General features: G+C 34.3%; 3 protein-coding genes across 3 annotated transcripts; all 3 read left to right on the top strand.

Annotated features, from left to right (window-relative positions):
• Nucleotides 1–6,781: 6,781 nt before the first annotated feature.
• Nucleotides 6,782–7,921, top strand: LOTGIDRAFT_162276 (hypothetical protein; the record flags this gene model as incomplete). Its single annotated transcript, XM_009058235.1, has 1 exon — nucleotides 6,782–7,921. One exon carries the CDS (start codon nucleotides 6,782–6,784, stop codon nucleotides 7,919–7,921), a length of 1,140 nt encoding a protein of 379 aa, XP_009056483.1.
• Nucleotides 7,922–10,169: 2,248 nt separating this feature from the next.
• On the top strand, nucleotides 10,170–11,492 carry LOTGIDRAFT_216450 (hypothetical protein). Its single transcript, XM_009058234.1, has 2 exons — nucleotides 10,170–10,200; nucleotides 10,304–11,492. Exon 2 carries the CDS (start codon nucleotides 10,332–10,334, stop codon nucleotides 11,469–11,471), a length of 1,140 nt encoding a protein of 379 aa, XP_009056482.1. The 5' UTR covers nucleotides 10,170–10,200; nucleotides 10,304–10,331; the 3' UTR covers nucleotides 11,472–11,492.
• A 4,140-nt stretch (nucleotides 11,493–15,632) lies between these two features.
• On the top strand, nucleotides 15,633–19,774 carry LOTGIDRAFT_162274 (hypothetical protein; the record flags this gene model as incomplete). The annotated part of the gene is made up of 3 exons (XM_009058233.1): nucleotides 15,633–15,714; nucleotides 17,080–17,323; nucleotides 19,663–19,774. 3 exons carry the CDS (start codon nucleotides 15,633–15,635, stop codon nucleotides 19,772–19,774), a joined length of 438 nt encoding a protein of 145 aa, XP_009056481.1.
• Between the last annotated feature and the right edge of the window lie 316 nt (nucleotides 19,775–20,090).

Here is a 20,090-nt window from a genome sequence, read left to right as displayed (position 1 = left end):
ATATGTCTTCAGGGTTCTTTTATTTTTGTACTGCGGGATAGTGTCGTAGGCGGAAGAAAAGTGTCTATTTTTGTACGTTGAATTCTGCTTCATCAAAATGTTCGCTGATATATAGGGAATATCAAGACATACTATTAGCAGCACTATGAAATTTCTGAATATTAATTATTGCTGTATAAATTTCTTTAGCGTGTGATACGATTGGGTGGGCAAATTTTCATTTAGTTTAAACGCACTACCTCTGTTTCAAATTAAAGAAAATATTCCAAAGTAACAACAATTTTGCTTGAAAAACAAACCTTTTAATACTATTTTAAAATTACTAACTAGGGATAACTAGGGTAGTTATCACGAGGCGCCAAGAAAATGTAAACATTTCATTGTTCGAAGTAGATTTTCTTTCTAAAACGCTCGTAAGGCCTTAAATGCAAATTAACCTCCATAATTGGTCATTGGTACCCTATACGTCAACGAGGCAAATTGTGACGCTTTTAACATTGTCATATGAACGATCTACTCGCTTATTTAATTCAATCATTATAACAGTAAGTTGGTCAAATAAAACTTTAAAACTATTCGTGGAAAAGGAAAAAATGAAATTAATCAAATGGAATCTGTAACCACGATCCTGTTTTCTGTACAGTTAGGCCTTAATCAACGACTATAACTTTCTTTTTAGCTTGTGTCGATTAAGGCAAAAATACAGTAAAAGATTTTCTGAAAATCTTGCTTTAAGATTAAATTAAAACTGAATGTGTCTTTCAAGAGATAAAAATAGTGGAATAGCCTTTTTATGGTAGAGAAGTTATGAACAAAAAATAAGAAAATTAAATCCGAGTAGATGGTTATCAGAAGACCAGAAAATAATCAAAGTACAAAAAACACCATCTTCGGAGATCTGTTTGACGTAGTCGGTTATTAAATATGCATCTTATTTCAATATGTCGATATTACAGTGTCAAATTGAGTACAGGTTTTCTATAGCTGTGATATTTTAAATGGCATGACATGTCAGTCAGTTTGAGAAGTGACACTAGAAAATATCAGGAAAGAAAATCAGGAAAGGAAAATCTGTCAGAAATTAAATCATAGAAACCAACGTCAGGTCGTATTGCTGTTAATATTGCTAGAGAAATATTTACACAACAAATTGTAAACTTTTATTATATTCCCTAGAGAGACTGCTTTGACAAGTTTAACCTGTCTTCATGGCGATATGTGTTATTTGAAAACCATTGACTTCTATGCTTCCAATGGAACTCGTGGGGAATTTTTTTTCTCATTCCCAGCTGATACAATTATCATGGACCTTATTCCCGTTGAATTGTATTTTAGTACACGTAATATGAAATTATCAAAACACCAATTGCTTTATAGAATACAACACTCGGTATAATATTAACCTATATGGACTGCAAAATTAGAAAGGGAAACTTCTATTTGTATGTATCAGTGGCACTAACTGCATTCTCACCCCAGTTTATTACACAGCTCTGAGTGATCTGGTACTGGTCTCGGCAACAGTGTCGAGAGATCGTTAGTTTAGAATTTGTTCAAAATCAACAGGCAACACAGGGATATGGAATAGCCATTGAACTGAATAACAACCAGTGAATTTAACTTACTACATCAACTGAAAACTCAATTTACCTATAACAAATCTATTATTCATTATTAAAATCAATATTAGTTTTCAACATAATTGAAATGCACTGAAACATATGTATGATTTTAGTCCTAATTTAACATGGTATATAGCTCATTATCGCCAATAATTTAATATGATTTAATGTCACTAAATGCAATTAAACTTCTTCTTATCCTAGAGCTCAGAAATCCCACAGGAACAAGAAACTATTAAAATTTCTGACTACTGATTGTTAGGCCGCATGTCTTGGAAAGTACATAGCATGATCATAAAGGGTGATCCGTCGACCAACTAAAAGGCTAAGAACCCCCGTATGACGATAGAGCAAATTACACATCGGTTGGGTCCCTGAAACTTTTAATGGAAAATGTAGCTCTAAATTACAACTCTATAACATTCATTTCCAAGTCAATGTCGTTACAGTCTCACATTTATCATTTAAGACTTGACACTCTACCTGTCACTGGTGCCATTCTGAAGAGTCGTCGTCTTGAAATAGAATCATTGAGGTTTGTCCCTGATCTATTATAGCTTTTATTGTCAACTCATTGAAATGTGGCAAGAAGGATGACAAGTGTAAATTTGTCATTAGTTATAAATTAAGTTGGTGGCTTGATGTTGGTAAAATTGATTGGCCTCACTAATCCTATTAGGGTTTGTAGACATGAACTGAATATCACGATCTGCTTTTTTCTTTCGACTTGAGTTAAAAATCTTCTTTAAAAAATCTTTTAAATCCGCCATTAAAAGCGTTAAAGGCTGTGAATTATAAAACAAAAACTTCCGTCCATAGCTTACTAGTTTCTCCCTCTATGAAGGCATATTATCCAACACAGAACGTAAAACATCCATATGGAGAGTCTTTAGTGTGAAATATAGATAATAGAGTTAACAGAAGCGATATGATCTGAGAACATAGCTGTTAAAATATTTTATGTACATTCTTTATTTCTTCAGTTAACAACACGTTTACTGTGAAGAGAAACATGATCGAAACCTTATTCTCAATCCAATTACTCCATAACGCTCACAGACAATACCACAGAAGCACAAGTTCATATGATTCTTTGGGGATTGCCAGTTCATAAATAGTATTGTGATAACGGACATCAGGGATGTTTAATAATGGTAAGACTTAAATCAAATTGACAGGCAATGGTACAGTAAATTTTACAGATTGAATACTTATGACTGTGTAATTGAAATTTACTCGAAATCAATAACCACCGTCTTGTCCTCATTAGGTCCAGTCCAATAATGATTTGGAAACGCTAGATCTTAGAACTAGTGAGTTGACACGCTGACCTAAAAGATCGTTGATAGTTACTGTATTTTTAGTCAAGTATGTTTGTCCTTAAACCTTTATCATAAGACAATAAAATGCCCCCTTTATAGCACTTTATTTAACTCGCTCAGAGGTTTTTGATTTAACAGTTTTATATTAAAACCTTTTAACTGGAGTACTGCATACTGCAATTACGTTAAAATTGGCTAGGGCCACAGTTGTTTTCCATCGGGACAATACTTTGGAAACCTTTTGATAACCTCTGTTATCTCATTTTTAATTTCCATGCATATACAATTCAAATTATAATTGAAATCAATGTAAATTGTTAATCAAAAGCTGTCTCAATTAAGACGCTAATCTTAAAACCTCGACCGTATCTTGATCATACAAAACATTACTGTGATTTTTAATGTCTGCATATCGTGAAGGATAAGTATTTCAAAGTCAACAGAAGCTTATCTAGTTTATACAGGATACATGGAACTGGTTTCTGGTCATTTAGAAGGTGATCTCTTACAATTAAGCTTAACGTTTGGGAAGATTACAGTAAAAGAAATAAACCAGATTGCTGACTGTAATAAAATGGTGAATCGGAGAGGTTTAATAATTAATAGCCTGGCGGACATTCATCTTGTCATTTATTGAAGGAAAGAGAAGCTAAGAAATTGTATCTTCTTGTCAAACGCTGTTACAGATATATAACAGTGTTGCAATTGACTTTTCTAGTTCGCAATTTCCGTATTTCAAGCATCGTCGACTTTTAATAATCGATATAGTTTTCTGAAATTCGTACATAAATAATCAAATGCCTACTCTGTTTTCATTTACACAAGAAATCTAGATAGAGTGCACAAACTACTTTGGTGTTAAGTCTTCCATTTACTGAGTAACTTGCGTAAACTATTTAGCCTTTTAAAAGCCAATGTCCTCGCTAAAGTTTTAACAGTTATAAGTCATAGGTATGACAGTTATTGAACGCTTATAACGTTCGAATTTTACATAAAGCAATGAAAATTGCCAAATGTTGTATTGGATATTATACGAATGCAGGATTGTCTTGAGAAATCTCCGTTTGTCGTTTGGAAAATAAAACCAATGTAAATGAGATAAAGACTTATTTTATGACCTTTTCGATTTCTTGATTCGTTCAATTTCTTTCAATGATAATGTAACCTCGGAAGATAGCCTACAGTAGTGTCCTATGAATCCAAACTACTCGCTTCTGAGAGCTCTTAATGCTGAGCTAATGTCGCTGTCTGGCAAAGTTTCTTTCATATCACACTGCCCACAGAATTATTAGCGCAATCAAGAGCTAAAAGGTTTGAGTTAAACTCTTGTTTCATTTCATTTTCTCGTTATGAAATTTCACTGCATTATTAATTTTTGAAATTAGTTTCATTTGAGAACATACCTCGTATTCCTTTAAAACATCCAGCTATTTTAGTTGGAAATCGATTAGAATTGATCGTAATATTTCTCATTTTAAACATTTTCCTTATTTCTCTCCAATATCCTGACTGGAATGTGATTTTATGTCTAGTTAGGAAAGTCCTAAAATAGAATTGTGATTAATATCATTGAAATTCCCCGAGGCATGATGTTAAAACGGCCACAAATATATCGCCAGTTCGTCTATTAAATGCGCTAATTGAGTCAAACTGACCTATTAGGCGTTGATAAAAGATTGATAAATTACAAATACTTCTTATCTACCTATCTACAGTAGTTAAAAACATGTACTTGTTCTATTTATTAACTTAGATAACATGTACTTATTTACAGTTAAAATTCTGTATACCTATTCTATCTTACCACACCAGTGACATATTGAACAGTATACAGTGTATTCCTTTTCTATGTTTTTTTAAAAAACAGATAATTACAAGCATTTGCCCTATCTAGCCGCAAGTTATATACCTATATGCAATCCATCCACACTAGTTAAATACTGTGTTATACTCTCTTTAATAACAAATGATACAGAAACCTGTATATATCAGAATGTGTGTCATGATTTTTTATTTTATGTAAAATTTATGTAAAACATAATTTGAAAAAACAAAAAAGCATTTCTGACTTGAGTATTTTCTTTCAAAATTCTATACTAGATGTTCTCATGTGGTAAATTGTTATGATTTTAAATATATTTACTATTGTTCTCTTTCCCTGTCTCATATATAAACGAATCCCGATTCCCGTATCGTTGGATGAGTATCGTTGAGTGTATCAAAACGTGCAGCCCTACTGTATACCAATTCTATTATTCTATCTTAGATACTGTATGCATGTACATATTCTATCTATCCACACCAGTCAAATATATATTTACCTACAAAAGTTACATAACTTACATGCACTGCAGTTATATGTATATAATATTCTACTCATTTAGTGGACCAACGTAGGGATTCGTACAGACTACGCAATTCGGATGATTTCAGAACAAACCTCAGACAAGAAACAGATTCGAACATCGATTGATGGTGCCAATTATGTCTGCCTGTTTCACGACTTGATAACAACTGTCTATAGATTTGGTAGGTCGATCATCACTGTCAAACTATAATTTCCTTAAAAGATTTTCTCAGATTTCTTAGAGATCGAGTTGTTCTTATGATTTGATGAGCGAATCATTATTTATTTAACAAACTAGATTGACAGTTTGGCAAATAATAGTGACAGAACGACTAGGTTTTACCAACTTTCCTCTCCTGGAAGTATTTTTTTCTTCTTTAGCTAAAAGCTGCCAGAACGTTATTAGTTCTTTTATGTTTTAGAAACAAAAAGGAAACAGTTATTTGTTATTGCAGCGTGACTAATGCATATTTAAAAGGCAATTGATCGTTCTCCAAAAATAATCACTATAGTAATGTTTTTCTTTGGTAACAAATCGATCATGACATTTTATTTAAAACGATATATTGCATGATATATGGAATCTTTCATTGATCTATTTCATAACTGGTTTGTGCTTTGTTTTTCAAATACTTTAAGATAAAAAAACACATCCTGTCTAACCAAAATTAGTTGCAAAATAATAAGTATTTCATTATCATGTCATTAAGATTAAAGATAGTAATTAAAAGAAATATGTCTTTTTTAAATTTTATACATTGTTCTTCAAAAACACTGGGAAACTCGGACGAACATTAAACGGACCTTAAAGCGAAGTATTGATACTACATAAAAAAATATAAAAAACCTAGTGTCAGAACTACATCAGGCGCCCGGAAGAGTTCGCATATTCTGCATGCGACACACGTTACAGTGTTTATGGCCGAGGAGCCCCAAACAACCACAATCAACGACATCCGTCCATATTAAGTGTAGATGATTTCATACTTTTTCAGATCGGCATTGCAACTGACAGAGGTTGTGAGCTGGCAACTTTATCAAAGATCTCTAGCAAGTGGCGGCACTTAAAGGAATCTGATTATTCGTTAGATTTATTAGACTGAGAGCAAGGACGATTGTAAAATCACATTAAAAGCTTATTTGTTACCCCGTGGCGTTCCATGTATGCCCCAGGTAATGAGGGCTTTAGAATGTAAGTTGATGATGCCTGATGTTAAGATTCTGATACAACACGTACATGATTAAATGTTCCTGCTTAACCATTATTTTTTACTGAATGGCATGGTCAACTAGTCAGAAAAATATGTTCATAGTGTTAACGACTTTTCAAATCGAAAATTGTTATCTTATCGCGGATATTCAAGATCCCTTAATCTATAATGAAAACTATAAAGTATAAAAAGTATTTAAATACATGTGACAAAATGTATTTTGAACCAACTGTCACAGATCAGGTAGTACCATATTGATGTTTTCAATTTAAAATTACCATGCGTCTGATATTGGCAGTCTTTTGTTTACTAGCATGTAGCCATCAGGTGTACATGGGACGACTAAAGATACAGGGAACCAATTTCGTTAAGGATGGAAAGAGAGTATTTTTGTCCGGTGCAAACCAAGCGTGGATATCTTTTGGTCATGATTTTGGTGATCATAACTATGAATACCGAAAAGCGGATTTTGAAAAATATCTTAAACTAGTTCATGACAATGGTGGTAATTCCATTCGTGTATGGGTTCATGTTGAAGGAGTAATTAGTCCCCACTTTGACAGTAATGGTTATGTCACTGGTCTTGATAAAGCTGGTACCTTCATTGCCGAATTCAAAGAATATTTAGCGAAGGCACAGAGTTACAATATCTTGATATTCCCTTGTTTATGGAATGGTGCTGTTAAACAGAATCACGAACATCTTCATGGGCTTATAGTTGATAACGCCAAACTACAGTCATACATTGACAAGGCACTTATTCCATGGGTCAAAGCCGTTAAAGACGAACCTGCACTAGGAGGTTGGGACATCATGAACGAATTTGAAGGCGAGATTAGACCAGGACTGCATAATAGTGAGCCTTGCTTCGATACAGTATTCTTACAGAATTCTGGTGCTGGTTGGGCTGGTGCTACATACTCTGCTCAACAATTTCTGAGGTTTATCAACTGGCAAACGGATGCTATAAGGCGTACAGATCCAGAAGCTCTAGTAACAGCTGGGTCCTGGAATGCTCGTGATAATACTGATAAAATGAATACCCATAATTTATATAGTGATAAATGTTTGATAAAAGCTGGTGGAAGAAAACATGGTACATTGAATTTCTTTTCATCCCATACTTACGCTTATCAGGGAAAATATGACGAATTCGCCCCTTTCAAACACAGAGCCTCTGATTATGGTTTTAGTAAACCTTTTGTTATTGCTGAATTTAACCAAGTCGGTGGTGCTGGTATGGATATTACAGAACAATTTGCATGGGCGTACAATCAAGGTTATGGTGGAGCATGGACATGGCATTTACGTGCTGACGGGTCAATAACCGATTCCAGTGCTAACCAACTACGTGGTATGAAATCCTTACGAAATAAAAACGACCAGAGTAAAGGTGGTTTGGTAGCCTTTAAAGTTTAAATTATTCTGATCTATTAATCTTCTTTATCTCTTCTCACTCCTTATATTCATTATATCTCTATCGATGAACACTAGTTTTGATAGCCTACTTTGATTACAATGGTAAGTTAATCGGCGTTTCCAATCGTACAAAGATGCACCGATCGCACACACACATGGCCTTCAACTTTATTAACTTTTAATATACCGAAAGGTTACAGGCTTATCTATCTTGTTGACATAAGTGACATCGTCTAAATTTAGCAAATAAGTACGGTAGAGGTTTCCAACCGTCGCATTCTTACCAATGTCCGTGATAGATAAGTTTTATAGTCGACATTTCTTGTCGGTTTTCATCGGATTTTACTAATACGAGGGTTGGCTGAACATATCTTAACCGAATAGAAACAATCTATTGTAGGCCTAAAGGAGTGGGCTGTGGAATTCAAGCATGACACTGAGACCCTTACCGATGACCCGTCGTGTCCTGTAATGTCTAACAGCAACCATACTTCAAAACAACAACCGGGTGCATATCACGGTGATGCCTGATCGATAATTGGCCAACCCACATATTGCCAGTGGTGTGGGCATCTCTTACTCTTATGAGAGCATTGAGCACAACATCAACAATAAGTTGAAAATGACAAATGTTTCTGAATATGGGTGTCAAAGCTCTTGACAGCAGATTAGAAAGGTGTCAGATATCGCTTTTGGGAGCTTCTTTATTGACCCCTGTATCCTTCAGGTATTAAAGGTATAATAAAAATCTGTGATGCTTGGTACGACAGAAAATGGAACGTTAGTACTAACCCCTTTAATTGTTAAGGTTATTATTTATGTCTGTGATTGGCATGAACAACCCGGAAGAAAATTCATATGCGTATAGTAAGTAATAAGCCAAGTAGGCTACTTACGATTCGAACCGCAAACGATATCCGAAATCTAAATACAAAATCATCGCGAAACATTGGTAGACTCTAGCAGCGCATGAACTTTTCACATGAGGAATTATATCAACCGTAAGTGATAAATATTTCATAATGAAAAGTGGTATCCTGCTTGGCACCACAGTCGTCATCGCTGCTTATACACAACAAACAGGAAGGCAAAATCAAAACTAATTTCAAAAGTTCAGGGGAGGTAACTAATGAAAATATTTTCTTCCAATTTTAACTGTTCAAGAGAGGAAACTGATCACAGAAGTTACTCTCAAATTGCAAATTGTCATTTTCTAAGAAGTTTTCCAATATTATAGCTCTTTTTAAGTACCTGTGTGCTGAACTAACCCTGAAAATAGTATAGGCCACTGTATACAGATTCGGTTGATAAAACAGTGATAAGATTTCATAGCAAGTGGTGACTTCATAACCCTGGAATAAGTAAAGTTATATAAAAATACATGTATGTTAATCTGCAGATTCTTTACTTTCATCCAAATGAAAACATTAAAGGGGAACTGTCTGCAACTTATCAGTTGTGAAATAACTTGACTTTATTGTCACCACAATTGTAAGAAATATAACCAAATTTGATATCTCAAGAAAACATACTGGTTATTTTACTTTATGTCCCAGACAAAAAAAACATATGGGTGGCTTTACTTTATGTCCTTTACCAGAAACATATTGATGGTTTTACTTTATGTCCTAAACAAGAAAACATATTGACGGTTTTACTTTATGCCCTAAACAAGAAAACATATTGACGGTTTTACTTTATGCCCTTAACAAGAAAACATATTGAAAATTTTACTTTATGCCCTAAACAAGAAAACATATTGATGGTTTTACTTTATGTCCTAAACAAGAAAACATACTGATGGTTTTACTTTATGTCCAAAACAAGAAAACATATTGAAGGTTTTACTTTATGTCCTAAACAAGAAAACATATTGGCGGTTTTACTTTATGTCCTAAACAAGAAAACATTGGTTTTAAAATGTGTCCTTAACAAGATATATTTTGGTGGTTTTACTTTATCTCCTATATAATAACATATTGATGGTTTTACTTTATGTCCTAAACAAGAACAATGGTGTTTTACTTTATGTCCTAACAAAGAAGACATTGGTGGTTTTACTTTTTGAATTATTGGTTTTTGAGTTTTTGACATATTAATATTTCTGGGCACTTCGAGCTTTAATAGATTACTATATTCTAGTTCAAGGCAAAAGCTGTCTATGGTTACTTTTGGAGTCTTATCGCGAATCAAGGTTAAGCTATGAACAGATAAAAGGTACTAAAAGGTAGTTAAACACATGTGAGGAGATTTATTTGGAACCAACTGTCCCTGATCAGGTAGTACCATATTGATATTTTAATTCAAAATTTCACTGTCTTACTCACTTTCTTTAAGAAAATCAGTTCCGAATAATAGTTAACTGTTATGTTTCTCGTCTAGGTTGCTTACTTGTTTGGAAAAAGAAACCATGCGTCTATTATTGGCAGCCTTTTGTCTAGTACTGTGTAGCCACCAGGTGTACATGGGACGACTAAAGATACAGGGAACCAATTTCGTTAAGGATGGAAAGAGAGTATTTTTGTCCGGTGGAAACCAAGCTTGGATAGCTTATGGTTATGATTTTGGTGATCATAACTATGAATACCGAAAAGCGGATTTTGAAAAATATCTTAAACTGGTTCATGACAATGGTGGTAATTCCATTCGTGTATGGATTCATGTTGAAGGAGTAATTAGTCCTCACTTTGACAGTAATGGTTATGTCACTGGTCTTGATAAAGTTGGTACCTTCATTGCCGAATTCAAAGAATATTTAGCGAAGGCACAGAGTTACAATATCTTGATATTCCCTTGTTTATGGAATGGTGCTGTTAAACAGAATCACGAACATCTTCATGGGCTTATAGTTGATAACGCCAAACTACAGTCATACATTGACAAGGCACTTATTCCATGGGTCAAAGCCGTTAAAGACGAACCTGCACTAGGAGGTTGGGACATCATGAATGAATTTGAAGGCGAGATTAAACCAGGGCTACATAGTAATGAGCCTTGCTTCGATACGGTATTCTTACAGAATTCTGGTGCCGGCTGGGCTGGTGCTACATACTCTGCTCAACAATTTCTGAGGTTTATCAACTGGCAAACGGATGCTATAAGGCGTACAGATCCAGAAGCTCTAGTAACAGCTGGGTCCTGGAATGCTCGTGATAATACTGATAAAATGAATACCCATAATTTATATAGTGATAAATGTTTGATAAAAGCTGGTGGAAGAAAACATGGTACATTGAATTTCTTTTCATCTCATTCTTATGCCTGGCAGGGAAAATATGACGAATTCGCCCCATTTAAACATAAAGCTTCTGATTATGGTTTTAATAGACCTTTTGTTATTGCTGAATTTAACCAAGTCAGTGGTGCTGGTATGGATATTACAGAACAATTTGCATGGGCGTACAATCAAGGTTATGGTGGAGCATGGACATGGCATTTACACGCTGACGGGTCAAATACCGATTCCACTGCTAACCAACTTCGTGGTATGAAATCCGTACGAAATAAAAACGACCAGAGTAAAGGTGGTTTGGTAGCCTTTAAAGTATAAATAAAACTCACTTTGTCACATACAAGATTCCTTATATCATTATCAAGAACATTAGTTTTCCGATTTTGATTACAGTGGCACAGCTACTAAGGCTTTTGTTAATCGAAAAGATATGCCCATGCCAAAGTTCCCCGTATCGCACACTGTGTCAGCCGTCTTAAGCGACTCAATCAGACGCCGTAAACTAGAACGTTAACCCTATTGTCATTCCAGTTAATGGATTATATTGTGTCAAAACATTTGTCTTATGATCATAAGTGACAATCCACGTAACGAGTAAGCATTAATAACGTCCAAATTTAGCAAATAATGTATTCATCCGCCATTTTCATTACTAACAGACAGACAAAACATGTCCTTTTGTAGTCTGCTGTATAAGTGAACTTAACTTATCATTAACCGAGCAACCACTCATCAGTCATTTGGTGATCAGATCTTGAAGAGTGAACACCTGTCAACCTAATTATCAATGTTCATTAAATACAACCAACCTTGAAACTAAACCACCATGTCTTTCAAATCAATAGCAATGGAGCCACAGGTAGGAAAACACAGAATCACATATTTTCCTATAGGTTTAGCATTCAAATATTATTTTATATCTCAGTATGCACACTACGATGTAGTTCTTGCAATAAATCACTCTTCCCTTCATTTGTTATACCCTCAGATGCACATTCACATCACAGTTTGATGAAACTGTGGGCGCATAGTATTCTCGACCCTGTACACGTAAATTCAATTGAATCGATTTTAACGCAGTGTTATTGTTACATTAGGTCCAATTTGATGATTTTTCGATGAACATTTTTTGAGCTTTTGCCCTTGACTTCCAACAATTTTCTTTTACATTAGTCACTTATTTCAATTGATCTGAAATGATAAAATTTGGTGGCAGACGAAGATAAGAATATAGTCTCATAAGAGCACTGGCTGGGGTTGCAAAGTTAAGATTACTGATATAAACAAAGGTCGAGTTAAAGGTTAAGAAAATTTGGTGTGATGATGAAGTAGAAGATTGTAAAGTTGGGATTTTTAGTTATTGTACTTGACTAAGTTAAAATGACATCTTTATTATGAAATTTCAAATATCAGACAAAGATGCAAATGTTGCAAAATACAGAATACTCGGATATTTTACTGACTTTAAAAGTGTATGATCGACAACGTGACCTGCAAATTTCCTCCTCCTATCTTTAAGAGAAACTAATTTATATTTGAAAGATGGTCAAATCACGTTTGTAAGCAGACTATTGGTAATGATAATAGGTTTAAAGTCAAATCACTACATGAAGATGATAAATTGTGGGATTTTCAACTCGACTTAATCTGCGATCAATATACTAAGACAGGTTGACAATGGCAGACTTCAACCTTCGTGACTTTAACCAATGAAATCATTTTATATATATATTCGGCCACATCTACACAGTTTCCTTAAAAGTGAGTCTACCTCAGTTATGGTATTCGGCAATTCGTTACAGTTTCCGCAAAGGTGAATCTGAGAATTGAATAGAGAATTCCGTGTGTCTTCTTTGGCGAGACTCTCAACTTCCGGTATTTACGGTGATTTGTGAAGTGATAGTAATATTGCGACCTAAATATAGTCCTCAAATTTAGAGCCTTTTGGAGACAACCTTATTATGTACTTATGCATTTAATATTTTATTGTGACTATTGGTTATCCAATGAAACATTATATTATCTGAATACATATATTACGTATTTTGGATTCCGTTAACTTTTTTACAACTACCTGTAGCCCTAAACAACCAACCTCTAATATTTAAATTAGCAGAGCCACGTGATTACGTGGCAATATTAATATATTCATTCACTCATTGCCGTGATATGTTGCAGAGCGCTAGAGCGACCTTCACCGTTTTTGTGATTATCTGTTTTGTTGACATTTAAGAGTCATATATCACAACCGGGATATAGCGCAAGGTAGCAAACAATATTTAAAGTTGTCCTGGAATTGGTAAGGGTTAAAAAAAATCAATGTATTCACTTCTCTTATCCGATTTAAATGTCAAAATAGACTATTCACTTCCTAGATATCATATATTGTGTGTCCGTCCGGACATAATGAAAGTCTCTTGTCTTAATTTACATGTAATAAATAATCATTATTAGCTAGATGTGACCAATGGGATTTAGTGTACAATATCGAATATAGAATCATTGGGACAATATAGTTCTCTTTTCGGCTATCTTGAATGATTGTACGAGCCAAAACGACATTTACGTCTTGGTCTACCAGGCCGATATTCTCGTCACTAAAGACAATTGTTACCCAATTATTCAACTTGAGCAAATGTCGATTGTGTCTCTTGTTGTGAATTAAGATAGTTAATTTCCACACAGTATCATTTTGTCGCAACATTTTTATTCCATGAAATTATTTGGCGAAAACTGGAGAAAAAAATGAAGTGAAATGAATGGCGTCCTACTTTTCTGTACCATGTGGGCTAATGAAGGGGGGCAACGCCATGCAGGGTGCAATTAGAGAAATTTTGCCAGGACATCGGCATTATAGCCTGCTCTTTCTCGATTTTCAACTGTCGAGGGATCTTTAACGTGCACAGTCTGTAGCACTTGGGGTCTTGGTTTATTGTTCAATCCGAACGATTAGACGCTTTTTCCATGCCAGCCCCTCTTACCTGCATCACTGACAGGGGGAAACCGGGTTGAAAAATTCAAAGTTATGTCGAAAACTGAAACTTCAGCGAATCAAGTATTAGGGCTTGTTGTATCTAAGACCAGTTTTAATATTTACTATTATTCATAATAATATGGCAGAGTTTATATGCAGGCATTGAAGGTTGATACAGTTTATTGCGTACACAATAGTTATATCACAAGTTTACACATAGAAAACACGACATAATTGCTGAAAAACTGGTCAATTGAGTTTGAAGTCAGTGGTCGTCTGACCTTTCCATACATGTGACTGTCGGTCAGAACAATTTCGTACCATGCATGCAATACGAGCTATGGTATGTCAATTAATGTAAAATCTTAGTCATTGGTGTTAAACGCGTATTCTGCCCATTCAGACTCTTTCCCTGACATATGAGGAAATGTACACAGAATACGAGTTTATCTGAAATGTATTCTTAACGATTAACATTCTATAACACCTTGGTTATTAATGAACAAATTAAAAATTGGCTATGTACTTTTATGATAAAACCTTATGCTTTGAATGATATTGGACTTTCCTGGCAATTTTAACACAAGGCAATATTGAACCAGTTCAACCAAACTAAACCAGTTGCTGAGATCCAGTTATTAAAATACACTATACGAAAGAATATTTTCATGAAAGGTGTGGATTAGCATAAACAACAACCACGAATATTAATCTACCGGAAATTAGATTTTCCGTCATTGCATATGTGAACAAATCATGCAATTATTTTCTGAAATTCACATTTGAGTTGAAAGTAAAGTGTATGTTTTACAATTTAATTATCCAGAACAGCTGCGAGGCAATGTATTGAACCAGTTTTGTTCTGAACCATAGTTGTATAAAGACATAGAAGATCAGCGAAGACTATCATACTCAATATCTGTCTGATTGTCAAATATAAGAGTATTGCCATTGTGACATGGGTCTCGGTCACTGTGAAACGATTCTTACTCTCACCATTTTGACAAAGTTTCTTATTGGACCTTATTGCTTTGATCGTTGTATTGTTAACGCATTGTAAATATCAGATAAAATGTATAAGAGACCATTATATAGCAATCTAGCACATCTCATCAAAAATTACAGGGGAGTAAACAGTAGTTAAAATCGCTTAGGTATTGAAATAAAGAACCGGTAAAGCAGGATTGTATAAAGAAGAACATGGTGACTTCATTGAACAGAAATCCATATATCGATTGATGTTCATCATTATAAATCTCTAGTTTATTATTGGACAATTATTATTATCTTAATATATTATTTCAGTCTAGTCAATAGAAAAACAGTCTCTAAGGCAAAAGGTTATGTCGTGTTGTATAAAGAATCATTATTAAGACGTTCCTTAATATACAAGTATGAGCAAGTATCACTTGGATGATTGAAAGTGAGATCCGGACAGAGCATCAAGGTCACAGAAAACTTAAAATTAATTCTATGAAGTCATTGCATCTTTATTTTCAGACTATATGGACATACAAACACAACAATCGTATTACTACGCTAATCGTCCATCTGTAGGGTCCGGCGTTCAGAACAATCGTCTACATGGTCAGACATGCAGAACAAAAACATCGTCTTACCACATGGACAAACAGCACAATCGTCTTCATATTATAAGGATACGCAAACAAAGCATTTGTCCACCCAGAGAAACAGATTATTCAACAATATATCAAGACACGCGCATATCAACCAAGTGACAAGGCGTTTTTTAACCAATAGGATTCAACCAGTTACTTCCCTTTACAAGATAGATCCCAACCTATCCCAAAAGGTTGACCAATAAACAATATTTCAATCATTGGAATCTTTCCTCGCTTAACTTATTACAGGTATACATAGAAAAAAATAATAAATAAATCAATTCCTAAAAAAACAAAAAAAAAAAACTTGTCATGTACTGACAAAAATGTGTTTTTGCACATTCTGATCCAATATATAACATAAAACACGCGATAAATATATCTATCTCCCCTTCACGGAAATACAATGTAAATAAAAATCGGTTATACCTAATACATGTATGTGCATTGCATTTTCGCATGCACCAATCAATATGGCTAAAATATTTTTAAATCAAATTTATCATAAACCCCCTTTACATAGTCAAATGTAGATGGACGAATGTGGAGTATAAATATGTCATTTTTATCAGCAAATCAGTGCTCAAGTGTCTGTCGTAACACCAGCCAATATTAGTGTTAATAGCTCAAAAAATTATGCCATCGGAATTGTTCACATCATTTGTTAACCATTATTAAGATTCTTCTTTTACTTTGTGCGCCCAGTCCGTATTAGCTTAGCCAACGATGTCCTCTAATAAGATATAATGCCTTTTTCAGTTTTATTTGGTACACGGTCGATCCGGCCTCATGTAATGTTTGTACTCGATGAAACAAGATTATAACAAAAAGTTTTTTTAACTAGAGTAACAATACACTTGATAAGAGGGGTAGTTTTCAGAGCTTTATTGACATCTGTTCAGTAGTATTCTTAACTATGAGCAAGCCTATGTTTCGGGTGATTACCTATGTGTATGTTAAGTATGGGTATATATTGGATTTTGTTACAAAACGCACGTATCATACACGTATATCAATATAATTCGGCCTTGAATTTCCTTCAAAATATATCTTTTTTTAATTCTGGTCCCATACTTTAAGAAATGGTTTCATGTTGTAATATTACCACTCTAACCAATACCCAATAAAATTAAGGATGTCGGTTTAGATCGTTGTTGCCAAATTGAAAATATTTCGAAAAAAATACCAGGACATTAAGTTAATATTGTATACATTAAGCAATTTTTTTCTAATGATCAAGCTATTAAGGATTTTTCAGATATTCTTTTTTGTACCTGATATATTATTTTACAGCCATTTTACATCATTACCTTTTTTTTTATTTTTTCAGGTAATAACCGGAACCGGTCCAGGTCCCCTGGGATGATTGGAGCAGCAGGTAGTCGACATGCCGCCCGACGTCGTGCCTCACTTGTTTCCAATACCGCCCTTCCGTCCCACTTTACGGCCCTACCCGGCATGCCGGAAGAGGAGCCACAAGTACGGGTGGCGAGGAGGAGGGTGGTGGATAATTCTGATTTACGACAATGTGCCCTGTTACAAACCAGATTAAAGGAGATCAAGTCATATCCAGAGTAAGTTTAATTCACTTCTTTTTCATTTTTTATAGTGAATGTTAATCAGATGTGATAAACTTCCGCTTCCGATTGACTGACTGAAATCATGTTTTCTTCTTAGGTTCACTTTAACATCACATTCTGAGATGTACATATCAGCTGTTCATTGGTAATCAAATATTTAACAGTTTTAATCGATGTGTAGATCACTTAAGTATAAAAAAGCATCAGATAGTATATTTGAACATCTGCGTATGTAAATATTTACTGTTGAACATCCGAATAACCAATAAGTACATGTAAGTAAGGTATTTCACAGCATATGGATTTCTTAGTTTATTGAGTACATCTAACAATCCAATTATACCGACCAAAGCCATGTTAACTCAATTACACTCACTTGGAAGGATTTACAATAATTGTAATAGAATATTGAGGGGCCACAACTCCTGAGATCTTAACACACGTTTGAGAGAAATAGTATCGTATATTACATGACAGACTCGTAAAACGTTACATAGATCATTCAAATTACATCACAATTTTCCCATCGAAATGTATCGTACGTCACCATTGATCAATATATGAGAAAGAGATAAATTTGATAAACCAAACCATCAAGTTGCCATTTTACCTTAGGTCTCTGAACAATGGCATCATAAGAATACATTGAATGGATAAGGCGGGTAATGGTAGTCAAAAAAATCTGAACTTTCAATATAAGGAACGAATCACGCCTGCATCTTGGTCAAGTTTCATCCCAAAAATGACATTCAATCTTATAACCCAAACCTTGATGAGATTTAAATCTTTTGCTCTTGATAGCACAAAACACATGCGTGCAGTCGAGATCTATCCCTAGATGTTCTTGAAAACATAATTCGAAAAACCTAAGGCACTCATCTATTCAATATCAAGTTTATCTTACACTATTTGGCCTTCCAACTAACCAAAATAACGTTTTCTTTGATGCTTCAAGATTTAGTAGCCGTGGATGGCAATTACCTTGGACTGGGACACTTGCGTCTTGTTGGGAGATTTGCGCAGCTTGAAATCATCCAAGATCTTACAATTTTACATGTTAATCTAATCCAATATGGGTAGATCTGAACGTTCACAAATGGTTTCCTATTGCCGTTGCCACGATACGTTTTCAAGTTTGGATTGTCATCTGCTTCTTCTTTTAGCATTCATTACTACGAATAATAAAATGTCCTTTAGAAATATTTAGGAACTTGGAAAACAACTGCCCAAAGAACAACTATTTATTTTATGTTACAACTGTTGGTAGAATACATCTATTGCAGATGTAAATAGCATAAGAAAAGAATTTCAACATAAAATTGATATTAAGATAAAAGTTCGGGTTATTGATATTGTAACATAGAGAGCTATACAGTGAAATAGAATTATGCAAGTGACCTAATTTTATTATTAAATTAATTCAAGCATTTATGCACGATCGAATGTATAATTTCGCAAAACATCGATACAAACTGAATTGCTCGCTATTACATAATGGCCTTTGGGATCAAGCCAACGCCATTAGGGGAATAATATCAGGCTTTGAAACCTATTTCCTTAGTCATAAATTTTGTAAGTTCGAATTAGTAAGAGAGTTCTCTTGTGAATCTGAATAAGCTTCCAATATTTGCAATTATGTTGCAAGGTATTTAGGTGTAAAACACATTTTCATTCCTTTTAATAGTAATGCTAATAACATCATAATGTTATGTACGGCGTTGTGGTTAATTAGTGGAGTAGGTCAAACGAGAGGACAAAAGTTCAAGTTTCTCAATATCAAGCTTTCGTAATATGCATATTGAAATAGGCATTTATCAGTCGTGCATTGTGCAACACACATGGAATAAATAGAGATAATCTAGTCTGATGTAACGATAGTGTTATGGAATATTATATAGTTTAAATATAGTCTGGCAATATGATAATAGTATCAGTGGTTGTATATCATGCTGGTACAGGAAAATCGATGAGAACAAGGGAACCATATAGTTAATTATTTATATAAGATATAACATTACAGTTTACTCTCCACTCTTCATAATGCTTTATCATACACTTTGGTGTTTTGGTCTGAGAATACAGTATGGTTCCTGACATACACAGCCATCAAATCTTTTGTAAACCCTTCCCACCCCCCTGTAGGTGTCAGAGTCTGTAAGTGTCGAAAGGAGTGTGTGTATAATGGCAATCTTGGATATTAGCAAATCACACAAATAAAATACATGAGTAACAATTAAGTAACATATAAACTGAAGGCCAAAAGAAATTTGTCCATGGTTTTAAAACAACCTAGCAACACAATATAAATGATTGGATTGAAATGTTTTTTTCAGATTGATAAGTCAACGAAACCACATCATCAAATGGCAAATTAAGAGCAATTTCACAATATTCTTATTCTGTGTTCTAACTGGGTCATACAGTATTAACAGTGGTAGTTTTTAGGTTTTTCAAAATTACGACAAATGTCAAAAAAAACTCCTAATATTGTGAATCAGTTTGGTGATTAATATACAGGGCCTATATTATCATTATCTAAGTAGGTTGAAATTTCTAGACAAGTCTTAAGGACTCTATAAAAATTTGACCTTGGGCATTTCTATGACATCAACAGCCATGCCAGTGCTATAAGGCCATATTTATTATTCAAATACCAATAGTCTTGAAGGACAATTCTAGTTTAATTACTGCCACAGTTTGATGGTTTCAGTTAAAAAATAGGATTATTGATCAGTAATCCTTCTTCTACGTACATGTCGGC

This window comes from Lottia gigantea (assembly GCF_000327385.1).
Source record: "Lottia gigantea unplaced genomic scaffold LOTGIsca_33, whole genome shotgun sequence".
In the NCBI taxonomy this organism is placed as follows: domain Eukaryota; kingdom Metazoa; phylum Mollusca; class Gastropoda; family Lottiidae; genus Lottia; species Lottia gigantea.
The sequence above is the reverse complement of the archived record's forward strand: the minus strand, read 5'-3'. Positions and strand labels throughout refer to the sequence as shown.